The sequence below is a fragment of the Coffea arabica genome, chromosome 2e (assembly GCF_036785885.1).
Source record: "Coffea arabica cultivar ET-39 chromosome 2e, Coffea Arabica ET-39 HiFi, whole genome shotgun sequence".
Classification (NCBI taxonomy): domain Eukaryota; kingdom Viridiplantae; phylum Streptophyta; class Magnoliopsida; order Gentianales; family Rubiaceae; genus Coffea; species Coffea arabica.
Window position 1 is genome coordinate 9,942,227 of NC_092313.1, and position 20,525 is coordinate 9,962,751.

Sequence of the window (20,525 nt, forward strand, 5' to 3'; positions counted from 1 at the left end):
TACTTTAGGAGATTAGTTTGGGTGAAAGTTTGGAATACCCCTAAGTGAAAAAAAAAATAGTTTTGCTTCACTAAACTAAAATTTACAAGTAGGGATGCCAAGTCTAAACAGACCAAACATTAAAGTGTTCATATTTAGTTATTCTTTTAATTAGTATTTCTATCTGTATTCCAAAGTGTGCTTAAAATTTTTTTTGACAAGTCTAAATAAACCAAACACTACAACATTCAAAATTAGTTTAGAATCATACTAAAACATGTTTAGATGCACCAATCCATACATGGAAGTGAATTCTTGTGATTAATCTCCATTTATCATGATAATTGTCTAAAATATAAATTACAATCTTGAACAACTTGATTTGAGGAATTCATAGGCTCTTAATTAGAGCACTTAAAGGAGATGCCATAGAACTTGGCTTGATCACGAAGTATAATGGACTTACAACGTGAACGAGTTTTTATCAACTCAAACTCGAGTGAATCTCAATTGCCATCACTCGTGTATAGATTATGACTTTTTACACTATATACTTGCCAAGTTGATTCGCAAACTTGACGAAGAAAGAAGTTGTTTAGGTTAAGTTTGATTAAGTAACAAACTAATCTCGAGCTACATTTTGTCCAGCGATGTCAAGTCAACTAGTAATGTCGAGTGGTTAAGCACTTAGGCAGGCTCATGTTCACCCCCACTCGCAAGATTTTGGTATTTTTGAAGTCCTAACAAAAGAAGTTTTACGCAATTTAACAGTTAGTCTGATTTCAAGAACACTCTTACGGTATGTTGCAAGAATTTTATTGAAAAAAATACCGTAGCAGTTATATAATATAATATAATATATATAAAATAAAAATATATTAATGATGCAATCAAATATAAATTAACAAATAAACTATAATCCAAACAAACCCTTGAATTGGATGCCACAGTTGAACATTTGAATGTTAATTAAACATTTTGTACTAAGAGACAAAAAATGTCTTACTTAGGACAACTCTGGCAGCCCCTGAATCGAAATTGATGGGGTTTATTGTGGCAACCAAGAAATAGCAAAACATATATCATACGTTGAGCAACGATTGACAGCTGTGGGATTTGAACCCACGCCCTTTCGGACCAGAGCCTAAATCTGGCGCCTTAGACCACTCGGCCAAACTGTCAGTAGCGTGCAAGAGTAAAACGTCAAATGACATGGCTAAAGTTGTAAAAAGGTGGATAAATCACAGAAATCGACTGACTCTCTCATTACCATTCTGCTTTCCAGGACTCTTCTTCTTCTTTCAAGAGGTCATAAAACATAATTCCTTTTTTAACAAAAAAAAAAAAACTTTTGACATGTTTTAGTTGTCGCTTTGTTTGTGTTAGATGGCATACTTTGTGACTTTATTTTGAAAATATGTATGTGTTTCTATGTAACTTTCAGCTTGTATCTACTTTTGAATTATATATTATGATCATGAACCTGGTTATATTGCTCTCCTCATAAAATTTGATTATATTGCTATGGCACTTTTTTGTAGTTGCATTTCTTTTTTTTTTTTTCTCCCTTTTGCTTTTAAAGAAAAAAAATAGGAATTTAAAATACCACTTACAATACTTCCCACTTTATCAGCCAACACGTAAAATGGTTGATATTCAAACGCGTTAAACCCTTTAAGAAAAAACACTTCTAACCAGTGACATTGTGGGGAATGAACAATTTGCACTCCTTATTTCTTTATAAACAATATATTCTGTTGGTAGCATAAATGTCTTGTACAATACTCACTTCGCATCAACAGAAGAAGAAAAAACACCGAAAGGGTTACAGAATTACAATTCCATTATATTGTCATTTCAATTTGGTTTTAATTCAGTTGAATCAAACACATCCTAACCATGTTTGAACTTGTACCTAGACACCAGAAAAAATATTGACGACTAAAAAAGTAAACAAAAAATAGCTTCCATTTGGCCTTGTTTGAATAGCAATTTTTCAAAGAAAAATTGTAACTTTTTCTGTGAACATATTTTCTAATTATTCTTTTATCTCACATTTATCAAATTGTTATAGTAAATTTTTTATTAAAAAAAAATCCAGAGAAATGCAATCCAAACAAGGACTATGCTGGGTTGAGGTTAGGCCTGCAGGCGACTCGAGCTGCTCGCGAGCAGCTCGAGTCAAAGCTCGGCTCGAGCTCGTGTTGACCGAGCTCGAGCCGAGCTCGAGCCGTTCGTTAAGACAAACGAGGTGAGCTCGAGCCTTCGTTTCTTTGGCTCGATAGTTCGACGAGCCGCTCGTTAGGCTCGAGTCAGTGTGAAATTACAAATATACCCCTGAATCAATTAAAATTTACAATTTCCTCTATTAGGTTAGGTTACCCAATTTTCTTTCTTCACTTCCTTGGATCAATCTTCTTCCTCTGGCTCCGCCGACCGACTGTCCCACTGCCAAACTCCTAATTCGTACTTCCGCTACCGCCATCTCTGCTAGCTCCACCTCCACCACTTCCGCTAGCTCCTCAGCAACCTCCAAGTTTTCTCTGCTGACTGTCCTCAGTCCTAACTCTGTCGCAAGTGCAGCTCCAATGAGCGGGGGCACTCGGGTCCCTTACCTGAGAATCGAAAACACCAGATTCATCCCAGTATGCACGGAGCCAGAAAGGCAACCCTCTTGAAACCATGGGAAGTCCCAAACTCCCAATTCCCCGTTACTGCCATATCTGCTTCTACTAGCTCCATCTCCAGTTTCTCCACCGCTTCCACCAGCTCCACATAGGCAACCCAACCAGCTTTCGGAACCCAACCACTTCAACGAGGCTGACTGACGAACCCAACCAGCTTCTCAGTGAATTCCTATCTCCGGATTTTTTCTAAGCTTTTCCAGCGAGCAAGTGCGCAACCCACCGAGCTTTTCCTAGATTTTTGCAGGTATGTACTTAGCTTCTTTTTCTTTCTACTTAATGCGCCGTTTAATTCAACAATTTGTATAATGAAAATTCTATTAATCTGGAATGGTGATCAAGAAACATAATTAAAAGGGACAATTAATATTCTATCCCACTCACTGGACAATGATATGCACTATAATGGTACCTCAGCAGGTTTTTGACTGATTTGCCTTTCTTTCGGAGTATTTGGTGTCATAATTACACCTTAATTGCTCTCATCATCTTTGATGATTTGGAGGAGCTAACTGAGAAAATGAATGATGGTCTACTTTTAGTTGGTTATTTCCGTAATCAATTTGCCAAGTCATCAGTTTCAATTTTGGTTGAATGCACATTGCTGTAATAAATCTGAATTTTACATTTTATTGAAATGCATGACACACTTCCGAGTTCAATAATTTCTATTGTTATTGAACTTTTTCAGTTTTTTGAGACCTGAAAACTTTGGAACTTACAAACTTGAAATGGTTGGTGGAGTTTTGCTTAGACGTCAAAGGAGAAACTAATTGCATTTGGTAAGGTGAAGAAAGTACCATATTTTACCTCTGCAGGATTTGACTATAGAAAAATTCTTTAGGGGTTGAAATGAGGTTTCAGTTAGTATTTTAACAAGAAATACACACACACACACACACATATATATATGTTACTGGATTATAGATTTGTTGAATTAAGTATCTATATATAATAATAGAGCTACTAAATGTAGATTTCCTTTTATCTCTTATAAATTGGTTCACTATCTTGTTTGAAGCTTTTGAGTTGAATAATTAAAAAGAATGCAATACTTACACAGTGAAACATTGATAAAAAGGTCCTTGTGGTTCACACATAATATTTAAATTCGGCCTTACTATTTCTTAATTTCTTTTATTTTATTTTTTTGTTTTTCCAGAAATTGAAGGATAGACAAGAGATTGTGTTGCCTATTTCTTGACTTCGGAGATGTTTGAGGTAATTTACCTTTAATTTTCTATTTAGAGTTTTGTCCAATTCTAACTCATGGTATTAAGATCACAGAGGTTAGTGCAGAATTGCAGATGGTTATAGAACGCTGGTGGAGTGCAATCATATATGCGATGGTTATGTGTTGTGTTGAGTTTGTTCCAGTAGGAAATTAAGGCAGTAGGGGACATCTTGCGCCTAATGCAAGGAGCAATATATTGTTTTCTATTGCTGTTTTTTGTCTTTTTTTTAACAGCTTGTGCAATTGCATGGGAAATTGGTGCCCTTTCGATTACATGGAAGAAACTTTGCTATTCTATTGATCTGTTTTACCATTCTTGCGCAATGCAGCAGGCTAACAATGACTACGATCATGTAGATGAACAAACATCTTATGATGTAGGCACCCTTGTGCTCCTGTTAACTTATGGTTTCTTTAAGGATTCGAAGATTTGATATTCTTTTCATATAGATGAATAATGTCAATAATGATAGTTGCGTGATTTGCTTGTACTAATAAGTTGATTTCTTTCACATGTTTATGAAATTTAATGATGCAAATGGTTTATATCATCTTGGAAATTGTTATACTTTTTGCATCTCACATTTGATCTTCTTTTGTCATGTATTTCATTTGCGTCATCTATAACTCATTGGGTATGAGTTTTCTGTTATTAGTATATCTCCATTTAGTTATCACGCATGAGTTCTGTGTGTATTGCTGGTTATCACGCATTTCATTTCTTTGATTGATGGTTTCATTCTTATTTGGCATTTGCATTTTTGCCAAATCGTTTTTCTTATGATTCTTTTAACCTTTAGGAATTTTCTGGAGTTGGAGTTGGTGGACTAATTCTCGCTTCATGTCATGCCTTGGTTCTTGTGGACAACAAGCTGCTTTTAATTTGTATTAGTGGATATTTGTGGAAATTTGGATAATTTGTATTAGTGGGCATCTGGATATTTTTGGATGATTTGTATTAGTGGATATTTGGACATTTATGATTGTATTAGTGCATAATTTGTAGGCCTCAAGATCAAGAATATGTGAAAAATTGTTATTATCATGCTAAATTTTGTCAAAAATATGCGGACAAAATTGCTGTTTTCTTGCTTAAATTTCCAGAAATTTTCGAGCTATTTTCGAGTTCGAACTCGAGCTCCTAACGAGCTAGAAATCGAGCTGATTTCGAGCTATTCGTGAGCCAGAAAATCGAGCGGAACTCGAGCTATTCGCGAGCCAGAATTCGAGCTAGGCTCGCGAGCTATAAACGAGTCGATCTCGAGTTTTCTTTTTTCTACATCGAGCCGAGCTTGAGCTTTATTTTTCGAGCTTGACGAGCTCGAGCTCGATAAATTCAAAACTCGATTCGACTCGGCTCGTTTGCACCCCTAGTTGAGGTCACATAATTGTTACCATGAAATTCCATAAAGGAAAAGAAAAAAAAAAACATGCCGTGAAAATCAAGGTACCTTTCAAATCAACGGATTATGCCCCCACTTTATTTGATTAAAGCTAATGGATCCATCGATCCAATGCAATTATACATTTCCTCACATAAACTACTCGGTTTCTAATTAAAAATACTCCCCAATTATTCAGATGCGGGACCACTATGGTTTTCTTGCATTCCCCGGCATCGTCGACTTATCAATCCGACGGTTGAGATTTTGCAAACCCTCTGATAGCGAAGCTGGATCGCTCGTGAGGTTTCAGCTTTCACGTGGGAGTGGGACTGCATATGTTTTTTATTTTAAACCTCGTCGTCGGTGCGGTCGGAAAAAAAATTGGGTTTTCAGACCTTTTTAGGGTAACGTGAAGGAGGGGAAAGGTGGTTAATCTGGTTACAAGCACTTCTTTTTAAGTACAATTTCACTGCTTTTTAGCGGAATGATTTGTCTAATCTACTGTGTTTGCTTTGGCCCGTTCTCATTTGTTAGTTGTTTGCATTGTTGTTTTTCCAAAAGAAAAAAAAAAGAATTTCATTTTCTGTAAATAATTTTTTTCGCACATTCCTGAATCACATTAATTTATTTCACATACATCGCATTTTAAAAAATGTTTACTGTAATTTTTCAGCAAAAAATTAGCCTCGCTAATACTGATTCAAAACACAATTAGCAATACGCGGATCTGAAAAAAAAAAGGAAAAAAACTAATGCATAGTGCTTCATTTGTGAAAAGCTTTTTTTAAGTTGATTCAAAAGAAGTCTTCCTTTCAAAATATTGAGAAGTCAAAGGCAGATTTAAACATAATTGCTAGATCTGGTTATGAGAATAAGCATTTTTGGTAGTTTAAAGACTTGTTGCTGCATTAAAACAGTTTTAATTATAATAAAAAATGGTTCAAATATTTTGATTCCACGTCAAAAGGAAAAGAAAGAGACAGCAAAGTCAAAGGTGTTAAAAAGTGGAACAAAGTAGCAGATGCAGCGTCCTTAGCCTTAATTGAAGGCGTCGACTCTTGACTATTATTCTTTTGAGAACTCAACTTAGAGAATGATCTATACTACGGAGCCGTTCCGGAAGGTTCACGGTCATGACTAGATTAAAAAAATTTGTGCGGCTCAGATCACTCCTTGTAATTCAATTTTCACGTCGTATGAGATCTACAAAAATGTTGTTCTAGTATTACTCGCTATTGTTCTATTGTTACATCTTGTACAGATGATATTACACCGAATGTAAATGGTGTTATACCTTCCGAAACGGTTATCAGAGCAACCGTTCCAGCCCCGGATCCCTATTTTACTCCTCCTGCAACATCCTGCAATTCTGCAAACACAAGCTATTTTTTTTTAAAAAAAAAAAGAAGAGGTGGGGGAAATCTTTTTTTTTTTTTTTATTTACAACGATAGAAGTCTTATAATCTAAACTAGCCTAATCTAGGAGAAAGAGGCAAGGAGAGATGGTCAACTAAGACCAGCCACATATTATGACAAATTTGAGGGAATGTAGGAATTGAACCCCTGACCTCCAGTAGCACCAAAGAAGGTGATAACCACTGGATCAAATGGCCGGTGGCCGCCGCCCCCGCCGGGGGAGGGGGGGCGGGGGGGAATAACAAGTTGTTTCTTGGTTGTCTTTGATGTCCCTGACCACTAAAATCCAGTTGTCAAACCCCAAGAACTTTCTTTTTTTTTTTTTTTTTTTTTGACGAAGACCAATCAAATGCACTAGCCTTCTTCGAATCCAACATGTTGACCCCACCTCTTAGTTTCCATCTGTAATTAGATCCAGATCATTTGTGGGCAGCCTGGACTTTCTTCCCCAATTCCATCTGGCAAATTCAATCGTTTTGCAGCTTGTCGGTCCTCTTCACCTCTGCTAAGTGAAATTCGACTTAAGCGACAAAAACAAATTAAGAAATAAATTAGTAAAGAATAATTCACTTTAATTTTTATATTTATGTTTATCATTTAAAAATAACGACATTCGATTTAAATGACAGAAATAAATTAAAAAATAATTCACTTCAATTTTTATATTTGTGAAATATTGTTATACTCGTACAGTTATTTTTTTTTATATAGGTGAACTCATAATTGGAGAAAATACGCTATTAAAACATGAAGGGTGGCATATTCGCAGTGAAACACAAATGTTATGGGCTAAGGGTGGCATACGAGGTTTAAACTGATCGTAAAATTGCGACGATAATTTAATTAATCAAAGCGGTGATTTCCACTCGTACCCCTTACCAACATCAGTGCAACTTGTGAAACATCACATATGTCATTTAATACTCGGGTTACTTTCAGAGATACAGCCGAGACTGAGAGGCCTCATTCCTCAAGCTCCAAATATTAGGTCCTCCATCGAGAGAAAATGGAGAGAAGAAGGGCTTCTTCAATGGCCAATCGTTTCCTCATTGCAGCTGTATTATTTGTTCTTTCTTGTTCATCAATTCAAGAAACAGCGGCACAAACGTCATCATTTGATGATAATTTCAGCAAAACTTGCCCTGAAACACATTTCACTACCTCTGCTGACGGACAGACATGGTACCTCTCCTTGGACAAAGAATCAGGTATTCATTACTGCACCAATAATCCCTCATCTGTCTTTTCTATTCTACTTCTCAAACCCTTCATCACATTTCCTTCTTTGTATGTAGCATTTTTTCTCCGCAATGCTTTTAGTTTAAGAATTTGAATAGTGAATAATAGCATACACCAATCTGATATCACATGTTGGTGGATATTGCATAGGCTGCGGATTCCAGACAAAAGAAAGGTACAGATTTGGATGGTTTAGCATGAAGCTCAAACTGGTCAGTGGTGATTCTGCTGGAGTCGTTACAGCTTATTATGTAAGTTGAAACTAAAACGTAGAGTTTTCTGTTTTGCTGTCCTGTCCCATACCAAAAATCAATACGTTACCCTGCAAATTTATTAATGGTAATGGTTCCCCGAAAACTTCAGATGTGTTCGGATTGCACACACCTCGGAGCAGGGCCTGAAAGGGATGAGATAGACTTTGAGTTCTTGGGGAACAGAACAGGGCAGCCTTATCTTATACAGACCAACGTTTACAAGAATGGGACTGGTAATCGTGAAATGAGGCACGTTTTGTGGTTTGACCCCACCAAGGACTATCACAGCTATTCCATTCTATGGAACCCGCTGCAGCTTGTGTAAGCTCATATTTCACTTTCCATTGCAGTAATTTATTTATTATTAAGACTTCCTTGTTGACTTGCAATTCTTCTTCAGAGTCCTTAAATCGTTTAGCTCATGCAAGTATGTTTGGTGAGGCAATCCAAGAATGTCACTGAATTAGGTTCTTGGAAATCTCATGGTTGATCATTAGCGTCTGTGATTTTTCTTATGCTAAGTAATGCTTAACTTACCACCCTTCCAAATTGACAATCTGGATCCAATAATTCTCAAGACGAGACGAGAGTCACCAGACCAAGTTTTGGTCGTTTTCGGCTTCAAATACCGCAATTAAACAAGGTGAGACCAGCCATGTGATGAGAGTCACCAAGCACAATGGCATATTACAACTATGACTGGGGAGATGGAAGGAGCATAATTTTTCTAGTTTTCCTGTTCTAGGCAAAGACTAATGATCATTTTAGTCAGCGTGCGTTAATTGCTTTCTAAGTTGATCTAACGAGTTATTGTTAAATGAAATGACACACTTTTTTCAACAGGTTCTACGTTGATAGAGTTCCAATAAGGGTCTACAGGAATGCAAATTATACAAACAACTTCTTCCCCATGGACAAGCCAATGAACTTGATTTCAAGCATATGGAATGCTGATGACTGGGCAACCAGAGGTGGTCTGGAGAAGACAAACTGGACGCTTGCACCATTTGTATCATCTTATAAAGACTTCAGTGTCGATGCCTGCAAATGGGAAGACCCTTACCCAGCCTGTGTCTCCACCACCACAGAACACTGGTGGGATCAGTATCCTGCTTGGCATCTCTCAGACAGCGAAAAGCTGGACTATGCTTGGGTTCAGAGAAATCTTGTTATTTATGACTATTGCAAGGACACCGAAAGATTCCCTAAAGTACCTGAGGAGTGCTGGATAAGTCCCTGGGCCTGATCTGATGAATCAGATATTGGTATATTTTTTCGAAAAAGAACATTGAAGTTCATATATAGCTAGATAGTTTTCTTTCTGAGTATATATGCTGTATTATGTGGTTTGGCGCTTCTGTAATCTGTACTGCAATTATTGGAATTATTTCATTGATTAAATATTCTACACTTTTAAAAGACAATTCGATTTTTTTTATTTGTTTTTTGGGAACATTTTTTTTACTAGGGTCCATCAATGAAACATACATGTACTGAAGCACTCTTTGATAAGATAGCCACATCTTTTGAATGTGGATATGATAGTGCTTCGTCATAACCAAATTTCCAAGCCCTTTGTGTTTAGTACGTGGCTCTACTGCATCCACAACTGCGCCTAGAGGTGGCAATTTGTCCCAAGTCCCAATGGGTTACCCATGCCCATGGGGACTTTGGGCGGGATGGGTATTGGATTTTGATATTGGGTTTAAAATGGGACAAATCCCAATTGTACCCATTAATTGATGGGAATACTTGGGAAATACTTGGGTACCCATTGGGCTCAAATAACAAGGGCTCTGTTTGGTTTAGCTATTTTTGGGAGGTATTTTTGAAATATTTTATTATAGCAGTGTATATGAAAAATTTTTACTATAATTTTTTTTTGAAATATTTGATATACTAATATGGATGGGATGTTTTTTGAGTTATTGCATATTACTGTAACATTGTATTTGAAAAACTTATTTTTTGAAAAAATAGCCAATCCAAACGGAGTCTTAGATTCAAAAATTATCTTTAACAATTTTTATAGCCATACTAGAGAATATAATCTAGTAGTTTTCTTAGTCATTATCCATAAGAATTTTCAACATTTCAGTCAATTTAGACCTGTCATCTTTGAACAATGATGATGATAAATATTCAACACCTTAAGTATCTTGGCCATCTTGATATATGTTGGAATATGACTGTATATCTATTTTTTCCTTTATTTGTTAATCCAATTTTTAATGGGAATCCTGAGTATAAAGCACTTGCATGTTTATTTAATAAAACTAAAAAAAAATTAATAAATAAAAAATATTAAAATTATATAAAAAAGTAAAAATGAATTAAAGGAAAAAAAATATGTAGAAAATAGATTTGGGCATTGGGCGGGATCAATCTAAACCCATCCCAAAGTGATCCCGCCCAAATTAGTCCCAAAACACATATGGGTAAGATTGAGCCCAAACCCATATGACTCGGTTCCATCACAAACCCAAGCAAATCCCGCCCATCCCGCCCATTTTGCCACCTCTAACTGCGCCCAAAATGCCCCCATCTCTGTATTGTTTGGCTTTCTCAGCTTTGTGAAATTTGCACAAAACATGAACAGTGATCGCATGACCATAGTTTTCATTCTCAAGCAAAATAGAATTCATATTTCCTTACTAAAGCCCATGTTGAGCAAATTCAATTGAATTTCATTTACAATTCATGATTTCTGCACAGGAATTGTGGATTTGCCGTCGAGCTTGTCATAATTAGGGGTGAGCAAAATTATCAACTAATCTGAAAATTCGTCATATCCGATCCGATGCGATGCGAAAATTAGGATATTCGATTTGTATTATTTGATCAGATCAAAAGAGGGTAGCGTACCCGCTAAGATACGGGGCGGATTAGGATCACATAATTAAAAACTCGTGGGTACCCGACCAATTCGGCATATATATATATTTTTTGTTTTTTATTTTTATGTACATACTATAAAATAATAATTTAGAGTTAAATAAGTAATTTCATTGAACAACTTGCATTACAAATATGAGAGACTATAGTTTATTTACAAGATTTATTTGTAGAGATTATGATCTTATGTTTTATAGAAAAGAGTTTAATTAATGTGAAACATATATTTAAAAAAATGAGTTATTTATTTCAAACTTTTATTGATTTTGAATTCTTTTTATCTTGTATTCTCTTCGCACACTTGTTTCTTGGTGGGAGACTTTTTTTTTTTTTAGAAATAAATCTTTATTAAATCTTAGATAAATGTGTAAAATATAAAATTAAATTAGTATAAATTACTTTTTAAAAAAATTAAATAATAAATGAGGCGGCGACGGGTACCCATTGACCTGACCCTATCTTAACGGGTATCCACTGATATGTGGGACGGATAAGGATCAAAAAATGATTGACCTGCAAGATGCAGGTCAGATCACCCAAATGGTGTGAACGGAGCGGATATTTGACCCGTGACCACCCTAGTCATAATTGCAGAAAACTCTCTCATTTTTTGAATCTACAACACTCTACATTGACATTTCATATCGTGCTACATAAACGCGTCACGTATACTGATGCAAACATTTTGGAATGTTCTTTTATAGTCGTAGAGGTGAGGTGACATATATGGTATTGCCATGTATGAATTCTGTTTTGTATACAATGCTATAGTGTAGTATTTGGAAAATATTCCCAAAAATATTTAATTCATACAAACTCGTCATTTTAAATTGACAAAAATATGTTACAGGTCTTTATGCCGACGCCCAACTCGACAAAGTGCCAATATATATAATTCCCTTTATTAGCCTTGCCTCAAAAGGCAAAAGGCCAAAAAAAGCACTTCATTTTGAAAATCAAGAGAACAACAGTTATTACGCTATTTAGGAGGACTAGGAGACTCACGCACGGTGGTAAATTGTAAATATGCCCATGATCAAATGCTAGATAACATTCCTTGTTATCCAATTAGTGTTAAACTTGTGCTACGAAGTCGTTTCTTGCCGAACTAAATTAAGAGATCATGTTAATGCTTCATGGCATAGAAAAGAATGCAAAGCGTGCTGTATAAGGCGTATTCATGAATAAGGAATATATTTGTAAGTTTAACTGTAAAATATCCATCTTGTAAAGGGAAATGCAGTGAGAAAGTTATTTATTATGTCTAGCCATAAAGCGCATAGGCAATTCCTTTTCTACAGCTTGGGGAGAAAACGTTGGAGCTATAAGATTAAGTGTATGATACAACACATATTTCATTAGGAACTATCTACAAGTTGTAGATGAAGCTTCACAAAGCTACGTATAAGGTGCATATTCTATTTGCAAGCATGTGTAAACTGTTGATGAAGCTTCGTCTATGAAGCATATCATTTTTAGGGATGCACGTTGTATACCACAGATGTACATGTAGAATAGGATAACAGAGGGAGGAATAGACGGAGTTTTCAAACTAAATGTTCATCAGAAAAGCTAAGTTTAGGGAAGACGTTCATTAGGATACAACTAAGCTGCTGCATCTGTTATGGTAGAATACACATAAAAGCTGTCATACCATGGGAAATATTTTTCTGCACTATGTCTATCAAAGATTAGAACAATGTAGGTAGTAATGGATTCAGGAACAAAGACCAAAACTTCTCGAAACTATAGTTCGTGCTTTGCCACAAAGATGTTCCAGTTGTCCGTAAACTATTTTCCACGCACTAAAACAGTTATTGTTTTGTTTCCTGTCCTCAGAGTAATCGAAGGAGTCCTGCTGCTATGGACGAATTGAGCAACAAATCTTGGGACTTTCTAGCATTGTATGGGGCAAGAGTTAAAAGTGTTGCGATATATAGATGTCAAAAACTAAATAAATCTGTATATAAAACTTATAAAGTTATGTCGATTCTGTCTGTCAATGAATTGATAGAAACACACGCCTTTGATTAAGGTTTGCTCGAAATCAGACCTCATTGATGATAACACTCGCTGCCATATCATTTTTTGCTTCTCATCACTTAGAAATTAAAGGACACTCGTATGAGGCAAACAAATTTAAAAATACAAATGGGTTGACACAAAACAAAAGCAGTTAACCCTCAACTTCCCAACTCAAGAGATGGCTGTGAATGCAGCATATTAGGTAGTGGATCTATCCATGGCATGTATACTTGTTTCTTGTCTTCGCAAAAGTGGATGACATCGAAGATTAGGCTACCAGAATGTTGAAGCAAGAAAAAGTAATTTTCCTTGATGATGTTGCTGTGGCAAAACTCCTGTCGTCCTTGAGTGAATGACTACCGATGAATCTTGATAATCCATGTTCTATACCCTTCTCTTAAAGTTATCTGGCTATAGTGGTGTTTGATTAGAAGAGGTTGAAACTAAATAGGCAACATCTATAGTTCATATGTAAACATAAGTTGCATGAGAAGCAATATAATATGGTAAACTATGGTAACAGTAGCGAAGTGCTAAAACTTCTCAATACCTGTTCAGGCTCACTATATCTAAATAAGAATCAGCATTCCTTTGTAGCTCTACCTTTGGCTAATAAACTGGAAGAGCCAACACTCTCCAGTTGCTCCATTTTTATGAACTACATAAGTTCCATATTCTTCATGTTGTTGTTCATTTATATATTATGTAAGAGAAGGTATCTGAAGTTTGTGAGATTGGATTAGTGAGGTAGTATTTGGTAGTTAGTGTGGCAATATTAACTGTTTTAGTTAATATTTGCAGGTGCATTAGTGATTGCAGACAAAGCATGCCTAAAAACTTTGAAACTAATATAGTAATTAATGGCACAATGGTTTGCATGGCCTGTCATATTATGACAGAAGTATTCAATAATCACAATGTCCATGCTCTCATGGAGGATGACCGCACTCTCAGACCATCTTTCCGGTTTTTACTATACATTGGAATTAGCGAGCCAAACATAGAGAGGCAACGGTAGGCAATCCGTCCGAACAATCCAAACAACACATAGCACATAGCTCTTAAAAGGCATAACACGGAGGAGAAAACATGCAAAGATGTAATAGGAAAAAGAGGAAACATAAAGACACAAAATGAACTAACTAAAACCCATAGAGAAAGCACGCACAGATGAAAAAAATTGAGGTACGAAAGAATGACCGGACCAAGTATAGAGGCCACAAATGAAAGAAAAATAAAGAAAAGAGCCAGTAATGATGAATAATATAACTACATCCTGAGAAGAGCATCTAAACAATAGCAATCAATACAGAATAGGAAAATAACAAACTAAGCAGGGAATAGACAGCAATACAAATGAAAACAAGATGTTGGTTTTTGAAGCATAAACAAAGATATCAAGACTATATTGAGGGCTGAAAAATGAGCTTAATTTCTTCATTCATCAACACCCTATTTATAGTGCTTACAAAGAAACAAACTAAAATAATTTTAGCTAACAATTCTCTAGAAAATCTCAACAAAAATTACTTGATAACATGATCTTCTACCTAGCAAATCTTAGCTAAAATATTTGATCCTAACAATAAGACTTATTCTTCTACCAATTGAATGATTCTGTTATCAAACTTAATCTGATAAAATCTGTAGGAAAAGTTGGCATATCTCAGCACTCTTCCTTGGCACTTTTACTGCAGATCCCCAACTGTCTTCTTAGGCATTCAAACCTTGTTTTGGACAAGGCCTTCGTAAAAATATCTGCAATCTGATAATCAGTCTTGCAATGAACTAGAACAATTTCTTCGTTCTTTTGAACTTCTCGAAGAAAATAATATTAATTTTGAAGTGCTTAGTATTCCCATGAAACACTGGATTGTTGGAAATAGCTATAGCAGCTTCATTATCAACAAAAATTTGAGTAGCTTCTTGTTGAACTTGATTTAGATCAGCTAACAATTTCCTAAGCCATAAGGCTTGATTAACAGCGGCCGTAGCAGCAACATATTCTGCCTCAGCGGTAGATTGAGCTACCACATCTTGCTTCTTAGAATTCCATGAAAAACATCCAGAACCCAGGTTGAACAAGTATCCAGAAGTGCTCCTCATATCATCATATGAACCAGTCCAGTCACTATCTGAATAGCCATGTAACTCCAATTTTTCTGATTTTTTGAAACAAACTCCAAAGTCAGCAGTGCCTTTGACATACCTGAGTACTCTTTTTGCAGCTTTGAAGTGCAACTCATTTGCACAATGCATAAATCTAGACAGTAAACTCACAGCATACATAATATCAGGCCTTGTTGCTGTAAGATACATCAAACAACCTACAAGACTTCTGTATAGGCCTTCATCAACTTTGGCAGCTCCATCATCTTTACTAAGCTTCTCGTTCTCCATCAATGGAGTGCTAATTGATTTGCAACTTTTCATATTAAACTTTTTCAACACATCTCTTGCATATTTGTGCTGACTTATGAAGATTTCTTGTTGAGATTGAATAACCTCCATGCCAAGAAAATAGGACATCTCTCCCAAGTCTGTCATTTAAAAGACTTGCTTCATCTGCTCCTGAAACTGATTTACCAAGATTGGCTTACTTCCTGTGACAAGCAAATCATCAACGTATAGTGAAATAACAATTATATCATCATTGACAATTTTTACATAAAGAGTTGATTCGCTCAAACTTTTCTTAAATCCAATCTTCAGAAGATGATCGTCAATCCTGCTGTACCAGGCTCTTGGTGCCTGTTTTAGGCCATATAGCGCCTTGTGAAATAAGTACACCTTGTCTTCTTGACCTTTCACTGCAAATCCTTGAGGTTGCTCCACAAAGATCTCCTCCTCCAAGTAGCCATTTAGAAATGCTGACTTGACATCAAATTGATAAACTCTCCAGTTTTTTTGAGCTGCAAGTGCTAGGATCAACCTGATGGTGTCAAATCTTGCTACTAGTGCAAATGTATCTGAGAAGTCCACTCCAAATTGTTGAGCATATCCCTTGACGACCAACCTTGCCTTGTGCTTGTTGATGGAACCATCAGCATTTAATTTGGTTCTAAAAACCCACTTTACACCAATGGGTTTCTTGTGAATTGGTCTGTCCACAAGTGCCCAAGTCTGGTTCTTTTCAATCATTCTCAACTCCTCCTTCATTGCCTCGATCCACTTCAAGTCTTTGGCAGCTTCTTCATAATCTGCAGGTTCAAGAACTACAACATTACATTTGTTATAAATGTCAGAGAGTAATTTGGTACCTCTAACTGGAATATGATCTATTGATTCATCAATATTCTCCTCCTGCAATTCTTTAGATTCTAATCCCTTGAAATGTTCAACTTTGGAATTGATCTAGTCCCATGTTGCGTATTCATCAAAATGGATGTCTCTACTGACTATCACTTTTGCAGTCAAAGGTTGATAAACTTTATAACCTTTGGTACTGCTGCAATAGCCAATTAGAATCCCAACTTCTGCCTTTTCGTCAAGCTTGCCTCTCTTTACATCAGGAATATGTGTGTAGCAAATGGAGCCGAACACCTTCAAGTTTTGTACTGAAGGTTTATATCCAAACCAAGTTTCAAATGAGGTTCTACCATTCAATAATTTTGTAGACAACCTGTTTAAAAGATACACTGCAGTATTGACAGCTTCTGCCCAAAACTTCTTTGGCAATTTTTTCTCAAACAACAAACACCTGGCCATCTCCATGATTGTCCTGTTCTTTCTTTCACTTACTCCATTTTGTTGTGGAGTGTAAGTGACAGTTAATTGATGTTCAATTCCTGCATCTTCACAAAACTTGTTGAACTGATTAGAAGTATATTCTGTTCCATTATCTGACCGAATCACTTTAATCATCTTGCCACTTTGATTTTCAATCCAATTTTTAAACTTCAAAAAAATAGCAGCAACCTCTGATTTTTGTTTCATGAAATAGACCCAGCAATATCTACTGAAGTCATCAATGAAAACTATGAAATACCTGCTGCCATTTAATGAAGAAGTTCTCATTGGACCACATACATCTGTGTGAACAAGTTGAAGCCTTTCTGAAGCTCTCCAAGATTTGTTGTGAGGAAATGACAATCTGCTTTGTTTTCCCAACTGACAAACTTCACAAACTCCACCTTTATCTTCTATAAAAGGCAAGTCCTGCACAAGACTATTCTTATGCATGTAGTTAAGTGCAAAATAGTGATAGTGGCCCAATCGTTTATGCCATAATTCAGATTGATCCACTAAACTTAGGTATGCACTTGAACCTGCTTTCAACCAATTTAGAGAAAAACTTTTTTCATTCATTTTTACTGAAAAAAGTTCACCTCCATTTTGATCATAAATGACGCAACTCCTATTTTTGAAGACAACAGAATAATTTTTCTCAAGCAATTGTCCAACACTCAACAGGTTTTGATTAATTTCAGGTACATATAAAACATCATAAATTATTTTAGTACCTGAACCATAATCAATAACCACATTACCTTTGCCTTTCACCCCAATACAATCTCCATTTTCAATTTTAACTTTGGAAATATATGATTTATCCAATTCCTTGAATATGGACTCATCATATGCCATGTGATGAGTACAGCCACTATCAATTAGCCAATCTTCACTGGAGATCTTGCTTGCAAAGCAAGTGGCCACAAATAATTGCTCCTCCTCTTGTTGGTCAGCTACTTGAGCATGTTGGTCTCTTCTGTTATTTTTGCATACCTTTTCGACGTGTCCCTTCTGATTGCATGACCTACATTGGACGTCAGGTCTCCACTAGCAATATTGTTGCAGATGTGAAGTCTTTTTGCAATGTGGACATTGAGGAAATTTTCCTCTTCTTCCTTCATCTCTGCTAGACTCACCTTCTTTCTTGCTCTTCTTGTTCCATTGCTGTTTCTTTTCTTTGCCACCTTGTTGATTTTGAATTTTGTCTTTCACCTGAAAAGCACTTTCTACTGCTTCCTTCTTTCGGATAGCTCTTCTCTGCTCTTGTGCTTGTAATGCATTGATTAGTTCTGGCAAAGTGATTTGAGACAAATCCCTTGAATCTTCAAGGGAGGAAATCTTGGCCTCAAACCTTTCAGGTAAGTTCACCAAGACTTTCTCTATAACTCTGCTATCTGGTAATTGTTCTCCAATCAATCTGATTTTATTCACAACATCTAAGAGTTTGTTAGAGTACTCTTTGATGTTTTCTGTGTCTTTCATCCTAAGGAGCTCAAACTCTCTCCTGAGGTTCAAAACCTGCATTTGTCTTGTTCTATCATTGCCTTGAAAAGCCACTTTGAGAGTATCCCAAGCTTCCTTTGCAGTTTCACAAGTCATGATTTTTGTGAATACTGCATCAGAAACTGCTGAATGAATGCACGTCATGGCTTTTGATCTCCTTTTGACTGCATCTCTATGGGCTCTCATTTTTGCAATAGTTGGATCTTCCGATAATTCAGGAACAGGATCTATCTCTACCACATCCCAAAGATCATTAGCATCCAAATAGGACTTCATTTTGACAGCCCAGATTTGGTAGTTTTCACCAGTAAAATTTGGAGGATTGGACAAGAAGTTATTTCCTGGCATTTTGATGTTGAAGGCTTAAGTGTATAATTTTATAGTGAAAAGGGTTTCTCACCAAGTTCACTCACTCTCAAAGAAACAGGCCCTTAAGATTTAGGCTCTTGATACCACTTTGTTGGTTTTTGAAGCATAAACAAAGATATCAAGACTATATTGAGGGCTGAAAAAGGAGCTTAATTTCTTCATTCATCAACACCCTATTTATAGTACTTACAGAGAAACAAACTAAAATAATTTTAGCTAACAATTCTCTAGAAAATCTCAACAAAAACTACTTGATAACATGATCTTCTACCTAGCAAATCTTAGCTAAAATATTTGATCATAACAATAAGACTTATTCTTCTACCAATTGAATGATTCTGTTATCAAACTTAATCTGATAAAATCTGTAGGAAAAGTTGGCATATCTCAACACAAGATATAAGTGGTGAAGAAGAAGGGTAAACAAAGAACAGAACAAGTACCTTCTTGGAGTAATAGCAGCAAGAACCACGCTGATGATGATGGCAACCCGAATAAAAATAGACAGCAGCACGGGTTAGATGAAGGCAAAGCAACAAAGAGTGGAAGAAAATAAACATACGCTAGGCAAGAGACAAAGAAGATGGCGCAGAGGTACAAAATAAGGCCAAAGTTTATATAAGGACGAAAATGTAGCTTTTCATCCTCATTCGTGAAAAAGTGGAAACGAATCTATGAAAAACGGGGAAGAGAATGCTCGAGAAACTGACAAGAGAAGTCTCGGAAATCAAAGGAATTATTAGGTTGCATGCAGAGCAAACCTCCACTGCTAATACAAAGCATGCCAGCAGAATTTAATTCTAATAATCATCTTGTCGAAAGACAGAATTCCAAAGAATTGCTAGCCAAAAGCGGTTCGTAACTAAACCACGCACATTATATATGCTTTTAAAAACAATGTAGCTGCCTCTCTGTAGCTGGAAGTCAGACCAGAGATCAGCAACTGCCCTTCCCAATATATGCTTTTTCATGATAAGCACTGCACCATTTACATACTTGCTTTTGATACAAGCATAAAGAGTAATAATCCCACCTTAGTCCCAAAGGGAAAAAATTGGTAGGTCAGGCGGGAAAAAAAAGGAAACAAAACAGCAACACAACTCATTCACACGTGAAACTCACATGAACGACGACCACACTCTCAAACCATCTTCCCGATTTATACTACATTTCTAATGATTGGATAAATGCCCGGGCTTCCTCTTTGGTACATTATCCTTGCAGAGCTTCTCATGGAAGGTTCTTGGAATTTACATTTACCTCTTCAAATTTTACAGTATCATGTTACACAAGTTTTTCTCTTAGAGAGAGACGTTAGACACAAGAGTATTTATTTGCAAAACATTACAGAGAGGGATGATGGTATTCGAAATCAAATAATAGGAAAGAATTGCAAGAGAGCTACTGAAAAAAAAGGTAGTGAAGGAGGCCATGTAATTCCAAAAACTTCAACATGTTTGAAATATGCATATGAGATAAAAAGAGTAATGCAAGAATATATTTAAAAATTTTCAATAACATTTCCTATTGAAAGTTGAAATACAAGTTAAAGTTGAGTTTTGTCTGATTTAAATATATCATATTAGAAACTGATTTTGGTTTCCATTTCAAAATTAATTGATATTGAGTGGAGTGGCTCAACACCTTATAATGTAATTGCAAAATTTTAAAATTTCAATGCGAGACATTCTCCTAACAGGTGCAATTAAGTTAAACATTAGACTAAAATTATCCGAGTTTCGACAAATATTTAAAATTATGCGAATCAATTTGAATCGGACGGAGTTCTTTCCGGTCCTAGGAGAATCAA

The 20,525-nt window shown here is 36.0% G+C and overlaps 2 protein-coding genes, 1 long non-coding RNA gene and 1 other non-coding gene across 4 annotated transcripts; 2 read left to right on the plus strand and 2 right to left on the minus strand.

Annotated features, from left to right (window-relative positions):
• Positions 1-1,080: 1,080 nt before the first annotated feature.
• On the minus strand, positions 1,081-1,160 carry TRNAL-UAG (transfer RNA leucine (anticodon UAG)). The gene has a single exon. It is a non-coding gene; the product is annotated as a tRNA-Leu (tRNA).
• Positions 1,161-2,361: 1,201 nt separating this feature from the next.
• Positions 2,362-4,942, plus strand: LOC140037185 (uncharacterized). Its single transcript, XR_011841113.1, has 3 exons — positions 2,362-2,910; positions 3,826-3,884; positions 4,698-4,942. It is a non-coding gene; the product is annotated as an uncharacterized lncRNA (long non-coding RNA).
• A 2,683-nt stretch (positions 4,943-7,625) lies between these two features.
• LOC113725844 (probable xyloglucan endotransglucosylase/hydrolase protein 8) lies at positions 7,626-9,615 on the plus strand. Its single transcript, XM_027249240.2, has 4 exons — positions 7,626-7,906; positions 8,088-8,188; positions 8,301-8,512; positions 9,035-9,615. Exons 1-4 carry the CDS (start codon positions 7,705-7,707, stop codon positions 9,435-9,437), a joined length of 918 nt encoding a protein of 305 aa, XP_027105041.2. The 5' UTR covers positions 7,626-7,704; the 3' UTR covers positions 9,438-9,615.
• A 5,284-nt stretch (positions 9,616-14,899) lies between these two features.
• LOC140036098 (secreted RxLR effector protein 161-like) lies at positions 14,900-15,658 on the minus strand. Its single transcript, XM_072077362.1, has one exon. It carries the CDS (start codon positions 15,656-15,658, stop codon positions 14,900-14,902), a length of 759 nt encoding a protein of 252 aa, XP_071933463.1.
• Between the last annotated feature and the right edge of the window lie 4,867 nt (positions 15,659-20,525).

Coding starts and splice junctions, on each gene's coding strand:
- LOC140036098 (XM_072077362.1), bottom strand. CDS start 15,658: ATGACAGACTTGGGAGAGATGTCCTATTTTCTTGGCATGGAGGTTATT.
- LOC113725844 (XM_027249240.2), top strand. CDS start 7,705: ATGGAGAGAAGAAGGGCTTCTTCAATGGCCAATCGTTTCCTCATTGCA. Junction 7,907..8,087: donor CTCCTTGGACAAAGAATCAG/GTATTCATTACT, acceptor GATATTGCATAG/GCTGCGGATTCCAGACAAAA. Junction 8,513..9,034: donor TGGAACCCGCTGCAGCTTGT/GTAAGCTCATAT, acceptor TTTTTTCAACAG/GTTCTACGTTGATAGAGTTC.